Here is a 7,714-nt window from a genome sequence, read left to right as displayed (position 1 = left end):
GTGGGGGTGGGGAACTTCAATAGCAGTCATTAGTTCAAGCAAATGTTACAAATTCAGTGATTCCCTTAGCTTGCTTCCATGTTCCCACTTTCCCAACTGTCTTGATTGTTAACATATTCTCGAAAATATTATCAGAGAATATTATATTTAATTTATTTACTTATTTTGAGACAGGGTCTCACTCCCACCACCCAGGTTGGAGTGCAGTGGCACAATCACAGCTCACTGCAGCCTCAACCTCTGGGACTCAGGTGATTCTCCCACCTCAACCTCCCAAGTATCTGGGACCACAGGCATGAGCCACCAAGCCTGGCTAATTTTTGCATTTTTTGTGGAGACAGGGTCTTCCATGTTGCCCAGGCTGGTCTCGAATTCCTGGGCTCAAGCAATCTGCCTGCCTTGGCCTCCCAAAGTGCTGGAATTACAGGCGTGAGCCACTGTACCCAGCCCTTTTATATTTAATATATTTTTCTGCAATGTAATTGAGGTTCTTCTCCCACTCCAATATTGCCAGAACTGACAAGATCATCTGTGGATAGCATGGGTCATAACAACAATTTTGCCACCAATTTACTGCATGACCTTGGATAAGACATACCAGCTTTCTGGCTTTTTTTTTTTTTTGAGACGGAGTCTCACTCTGTAGTCAGGCTGGAGCGCAGTGGCGCGATCTTGGCTCACTGCAACCTCCGATCAAGACTCACTGGTTCAAGAGATTCTCTTGCTTGAGCTTCCCGAGTAGCTGGGATTCCAGGCATGCGCCATCAAGCCCAGATAATTTTTGTATTTTTAATAGAGACGGGGTTTCGCCATCTTGGCCAGGATGGTCTCGATTTCCTGACCTCGTGATCCACCTGCTTCGGCCTCTCAAAGTGCTGGGATTACAGGCATGAGCCACCGCGCCCGGCCGACATACTGGCTTTCTTTGCCTTGATTTCTTTATCTGTAACGTGAAGAGTATGAACTAGAAGATATCTTAGACCCCTTCTAGGCATAAAATCCTGTGATTCCTGTGACCCCTTCTAGGCATAAAATCCTGTGATTGACTGTATGTTTCTCCTGGAAGGTTTCTTATATTTTCACCAATTTTAGGTTATAAAAATCCCATGTCTTCTTTTCTACCCTGGTGACAAAAAAAAAACAAACATAAAAGCAACAACAACAACAAAAAAAACCCAAATCCATGTCCTAAGAAAATTCCACTCGAGTGGAATTATTAATAATTTACTCTGCATAACAGCTAATAAATCACCTTATTTACAGATACACATTTGACCCTGCCAGTCAGTAGAGCACAGGTATTCCTGCCTTTTATGGATGAGGGAACTGAGGCTCAGGGAGGTCAATTTAGCTTTCTAGGCCTTGTAGTTAATAACAAGGAGAGATAGAAAGTTGTGTATGAATTTTTTTTCCTCTAAGACAGCTGTATACAGGTCTTAAAAATAATTTGACATAAAGATTAGTCTTCTGAGAGGACTGGATTCTTTTCTAAACATTTTAAAGTTTTTATTCCCTCTCATCAGGTCATGCCAAAACCATAAAGCACTAAATTAAGCTAGCTGGTATTGGAGATTAGAGGGAATGGTACACAAAAGAGGGCCAGAAACCTTCCAGACAGGTGGTTGGGAAACCACTTTTCCATATAGGAGGAGCCGTTAGATTTCATGATTTCTTTCACAAGGAATCAGTCCAACCCAAGCATCAGTAACGCAACACAAAATATCAATATCATGTTCTGTTTCAAAAGAATTATTATTATAGCTGGTATTCAATTTATGCAAACCAATATTAAAGAAAAAATTCAGCTACTGTCTTGATCACTTCAGCAAATCAAGCCTTTTATTTTCCTGTGATCTCTGCTAGTTCTTGTCTTTATAACACATGACTTTACTGGTTGTATTCATCATGTAGATATATATTTTTAAGTATCAGAAATCCAGATTTTTCATAGGAGGAAATTTCAATTTTAATAACTATTTTTAGATTATTTTCTTCATCCTGAGTTTATTTCATCTGCTTATTGTTTTCTCCTGAATTTACACCTTTTCATCAGAACAAAAATACAATCGGTTTTTCAGAAGTTTAAAAAATTTTTCAAATACACAGCGGAGACGTCATCATTTTTATATACTCTACCACGACTCCTGGAACCAAACACTTAAGAAAGGTTATGTCTGGAGACTTTTTCAAAATCTATATGCATTTCAGTGGTGGAGAAATAGTTCTGTCTGGAAGCAGGAGGCTGCAATTATGACCCTGAAGATATCGCCCAGCTTTTGAACTTCTTATTCTGTGACAACTCCTGGCAGATACAGGTTTCCTGGTAGGGATTGAGCAAGAAGCATGCACAATTACTTTATGAGTCTTGATAAAGCTGGAGTTTCAGGTTGATGGTAAGAAGCAGTTCGGCTGGGTCGTGAGAATGCTTGTTTTCCTGGTTACTGGATATGCCATGGGCGTATATGTTGTGTTGTCCTGTAGTAACTGAAGCCAGTGTTGCGCGGAAAATGATGGCAGTTTGAATGAGATAATTTAGAGTGAGCTATGGAAATCTGAGGCTGTCTCCTTAATGTACAAGACCTTGTATGTGTGGCACTGGTGTATCTGAATGGCACACATCTCTTCAGTTCCCTTCAACTGAAATGACAAATACGTGAGAAACTAAATCGTAATTTGACAGATTAATATTAAAAAAACAAATTTGGCAAAAATGCTACATAAGGAACAATTCAGAAGAACTGCTGATCATTTCAAAAATATTATTTGAATAGCATTTATATGTAGCTAACGAAAGCACTGCGATCCCCAGAACTTTCCATCCAATTTCCAAAAACCAAACCTTGTATCTAATGTAAAATGACACCAAAAATTCTAAATCCAGTCTAATTCAGTAGTATATAGCTTATACCCAGTGATTTCTCACATTCGCAAGCCCCGTTACACGTTGGTTTTACCTGTCACCAAAACCTTTGTATCACTCTTATAAAACCACATCACTTTCTATAAAAAGTGACTGGAAGAATCTAATATTGTAAAACTGCACGTGCCTCGCGTGACCTGAGCAGAAAATTCCTGGTTTGGGATTTTCTCACAGGCGTGCCTAAACTGACCTCTGCTCCTAGCAGGTAAATTGCTAGAAGGAGAAGCAAGTGTCAGTCCAAAGAAAACCCCTGTTGTGTGATTTTTTTATTCTCTTTAATCGCTTTTTAGGTGGAGTTCCCGCTGCATTCTCTAAAGTCTTTGCCACCACCAGATTACCATCTTTTCCACCAATTTGCCACCTCCCTACCCCTCTCCTTTCCAAAAGCCCTCACTGGAAAGAACTTTCTCTCGTGACCCCCCTATTCCATCCAGTTCCAATCACTCCCAGCGACCCCATCTCCATTGGCTTCCCCTCTCCCGCCCAGAATCCAGGTTCCCAAACCACTTAAGAGAAAATTCACACCCCTCGCCCCCTTCCCGGGCGTCCGGAGGAGGCGCTGGGGTGGGGGTGGGGGGGGGGCACGGTTTCCTGGGGTCTCCTGGGTCTTCCTCGCGCACCCCCAGGAGGTGTTGCAGGGGGAGGGGAGCGAGGGTGGGTGGGACCGGGCCGGGTGGGGGAGGGGTGAGGGCGAGGAGGAGGAGGAGGAGGAGGCGGCGGCGGCGGAGGAGTGGTGTGTGTGCGAGCGTGTGTGGCTGGGGGAAGCCATTGCCTGTTTAATAGTTGCTGTTGCTGCACTTCCGCTTCTCTCCCAGCGAGAGAGACACGAGTGGCCAGGCCCAGCCGCAGCCGCAGCAGCAGCCGCCGCGGCGGCACGGAGGAGCCAGACACAAAGAGAGGTACGGGGATCCCCCCAGCGGCCCGCCGCCCCCCGGCCGCGCCGCCGGGCCTCGGGGACACCCCTCGCCGCCTCCCCCGACTCGCGCCGCCGGGGCCGCCGGGCCGCCGGGCACGGGGTCGGAGGGGGGAGCGGAGAGGGGCTGGGGAGCCCCAGGGGTCCGGGGCCCGCCCGCGGGGGATGGGCAGGACCCCGGGCCGCTTGGGGTGCGGGGGCCGCCCGCATCGGGGGCGGGGGTCATTGTGGCTCGAACTGTCAGCGCTGCCCCAAGAGCCCCCCACTGGCCACCGAGGGGGCCGGGAGCGGGGGTGGGGGGGAGTTGGGGGAGCCCCGTTTTCCCCAGGGGCGGGGGCTCACGGGGATTAACCCCTCCGGGGCGGAAGGGCTCATTGTTATTTCTTCGCTGCGGAGGCCGACCCCCCCCCACTCCCCGCCGCAGCCCCTATCCCCCTCCAGGAGTGGCGATCGGGCGTGTGCTTCGGACCCCCTCCCGGCCGCGCAGCCGTGAGCGGGGCGGCCCAGAGGCAGGCAGGCCGGGAGGGGCGTCGGGGCGCGGCGCGGGGGGGCCTCGGGCCTTGTCGCCCGTGCCCCCCGCCGGCCTCTCCCTTCCCCCACCCGGGCACCCGCTCCCCGCCTCCGTCCCCCTGTTTCGGCTTCCTCTCTTACTCCTTCCCGCCCCTCCTCTCTTCCCGACCTCGCCAAACTCCTCTCGTGGCCCCACAGTCTCTCACCCGGGCCACCGGCCCCCCACCCCACGACCCCCGGAAAGCGGATAAAAACAGCCCCGAGGCCGGCCGGCTGCCGGGACCTTCCCTCCCTGCCCCGCCGTGGCGCCCCGCGCCCCCGCCCTGCCCTCCTTCGCCTCCCGGGCTACTCCCTCCCTGCCCAGCGGAGAGCCCCGGGGGGCGAGGGAGGGGCCGCTCTCCTAGCTCTAGACCGTTTTCCCACAGCGTTCCCCACTTGGGGCCAAAAATAAACAAGCCGCGTCCGATTTGCAAAAGCCTTAATGGGCCTGCAGACTTTGAAAAGCGAGTGGAGGGCGGTGGGCGGCCGCGTGCGCCCCTGGTCAATGCCCTCCTGACAGCACCCGAGTTCCTTATTTACACTGGCTGCATGGTTTGTGTGTTTCTGTTTTGTTTCCCTCCCCCTGCAGGGGCTGTTTGCGGGGTGGGGTGGGGGGTTCGCTATGTCGGATGACGATTCGAGGGCCAGCACCAGCTCCTCCTCATCTTCGTCTTCCAACCAGCAAACCGAGAAAGAAACAAACACCCCCAAGAAGAAGGAGAGTAAAGTCAGCATGAGCAAAAACTCCAAACTCCTCTCCACCAGCGCCAAGAGGTACCGTACTCTTTTTTTTTTTTTTCCATAGGCTTCCTATTTTCCGAACTGCCTCTTGCTGCATTTGGTCTGCCTCCCAATGAGGATAGCTTAAACGCTCCTCATGGTTTATGTGTTCTTAAAAATGAAAGAAGGGCCTTGGAAGCCCTAATTATTTTCTCTATTGCTGCTTCTGTTTTTTTTTTTAATCATTGCTCACATGCAGCTGTTGTGGCTTGCCTCTCGCATTTCTTGCTGAAGTTTGTAAGAATCTTCATTACTTTTATTAGTGACCCCCAAATCTGATTTCAGATTTCTTGTCCTACTAATGGTCGATCTGTGACCTTCCCCAAGGCCATCATCCCATTTCTTAATTACTAATACCAGCCCAGACAACTGCATCAAAATGAATTCTGTGACCATTTTACCTTCTCCTCACCTGTTGCATGGATGATCTTTTCTAAATAGAGCTTTCTTCACAAATTGCATAAGGAATAAAACTCGTATTAGCAGGTACAAAATTGAGTAGGTGAAGACGTGTTTTATGGTGGAATTTAAAGAGATTTTTCTGAGAGTTGAGGCAAATGAATGAATCAGTAAGTGATTATAAAATAGTTATTCTAGGTTATTTTTGTGGTTCTCTTTTGTTCTCTTTAAAAACTTCAGTTTACCAAATTTCAGGGAAACTTGTCTTTTTTTTCATGCTATTTGCTGTCCTCATGCTGTGAAAATGTTACGTTGCTTTATTTTTTCAATTTAAGCAGTCTCTCTTTTTCTTTATTCTTTTCCTCTTAAGGCTCTGGAGGTAGCTACTTGTTACTCCTGCCATCCTTCAGTAATATCCTCTGATCGCCATGACCCTTAAAATAATCTTTAGTGGATTCCTAGGAGCCCTGAGACACCCTTTCATAAATCCTTCTGCTATCAGAGTTAGGCAGTTGTTAAAAAGGTGGCAAACCAGGAAGATAGTAAGAAGTCCAAATGATGGGTTAGATAGGGATACCCGTCTTAAAAATTTTTAAAATAAAGTGGAACATGAGACTTTAGATCTCTCCACTGAGTAGTGAGCCTGAAAGTCAGGGTTTGAGAGTTTGTTCTGTCATTTTGCCTGACTTGTAATTTGAAAACTTGGCAGTGTTTTGGTGACCTAACCATGAGCTGATGAATGAGTGACTTTTTAAAAATAGTGTGGAGGTCTTAAGTGGCAAGGTGCCTCTGCAAGATTGTTCTCATTTTTATAGGTTTGGTTTGATTGTACAGCTTCTCAGGAGGCCTAACTGACCCTCACTGATTAGCCCTGTGCGGTTTTCCTGGAACCTGGCATCTACTCTGCCCACTTGGGACAGGCCCTTCCTTAACACTGCCCCCCACCTCAATCCTGTAGGCTCTTTGATCCTCATTCACTTTTTGGCCTCACGTGCTCAAGCCGGGATACTTGCTTTTGGTAATTTGCATTTTTATATTTTGCTGGATATCCCTGGTGTACATGAATATATTTGGGGGTAAAGACCCAGTTATCAACTAGAAAATACTCTGCTTTTATTGTGAGTGAATTACAGAGAGGGGGATTTTTTTCACTAGACGTACTTTGTCCTTTTATTTTAAACAAGTTAAAAATTTATCTGGAAGTTCTGGAAAAGAGATGGTAGGTGTAGAAAAATGAAAGGTGGGAAGCTACAAATAGTAATTTTACCTATAAATTAACATCAGTGCTTTTGTTTTGTTTTTGCAATGAATTTAGCTCCTTGATAATCTTGCTGAAAGAGTAGCTATTAGTGTTAAAGCAGACCTAAGGTTAATAGCAAAAGGTAAAAAAAAAAAAAAAAAAAAAAAAAAAAAAGGAGAGGGACAGTGTATCCAGGAAAGAGAATGGGGAAAATTGATGTTAGTGGGACCCTATAGAGGCTGTTCTGTGAAGTATATTGATTTGAAAGGTAGGTGTTGCCCATAGAATTGGAAGGGGCACATTCACCAGGAGAAGGAGTGAAAAAGAAGCCTGAATTGGCAGACTAACAGGCTGCTAACTGCATGTTGGAAAGTGGTTTCTAAATCGTGGGTAGAGGAAAGCCCCCCATTGCAAGTGGTCTGAACAAGAATGACTCTCTGGAAATAGGTATGAGTTAGTCCTGCAAATCTCTTGCCAGTTTTTTGGAATTGCAAATGCTGTCTGTCAAGATGAAGTTGATAAAGCTTTTTGGTATTAACACTTCTTAGGTATTAAAGAAACAACTACCTTTTTCGTGACTATTTTATAGTGGGAGTTGGGTTGGCAAGGAAGACAAGTCAATATGTATTTTTATATGCGTTGTGCTCCGGGGAGGAAATTTTTGCCTACGTGTGAAGGTCTTAAAATACAGTTATTCGAAAAGATGCAGGTAAAGAATCAGGAAACCAATGTTCCAAACTTTGAGTCTAATGTACAGTCATGAGTCAAACAGCAGGAGTATGAATGTCTCAGAAATGAAGCGCTTTTTGGTAGCAGTAGAATTTAGCAGGACACAAATACGTGTCAATTGAGATTGTAAACAAACCCCTTTCTAAAGTTGACAGATTTGTAGGGACAGGAAATGTCCTCCAGT

General features: G+C 46.5%; 1 protein-coding gene across 1 annotated transcript in view; it reads left to right on the top strand.

The window, feature by feature from the left end:
- The first annotated feature begins 3,672 nt into the window (after positions 1 to 3,672).
- LOC105488921 (ubiquitin conjugating enzyme E2 E1) overlaps positions 3,673 to 7,714 on the top strand; it is an 84,693-nt gene continuing 80,651 nt past the window's right edge. The window contains exons 1-2 of the mRNA XM_011753424.2: positions 3,673 to 3,819; positions 4,972 to 5,156. Of these exons, the coding sequence (XP_011751726.1) occupies positions 5,005 to 5,156 (152 nt within the window). The 5' untranslated portion in view covers positions 3,673 to 3,819; positions 4,972 to 5,004. The remainder of the gene's footprint in view (positions 3,820 to 4,971; positions 5,157 to 7,714) is intronic.

The sequence above is a fragment of the Macaca nemestrina genome, chromosome 2, assembly GCF_043159975.1.
Source record: "Macaca nemestrina isolate mMacNem1 chromosome 2, mMacNem.hap1, whole genome shotgun sequence".
NCBI lineage: Eukaryota > Metazoa > Chordata > Mammalia > Primates > Cercopithecidae > Macaca > Macaca nemestrina.
This window is presented reverse-complemented; position numbering and strand designations above follow the sequence as displayed.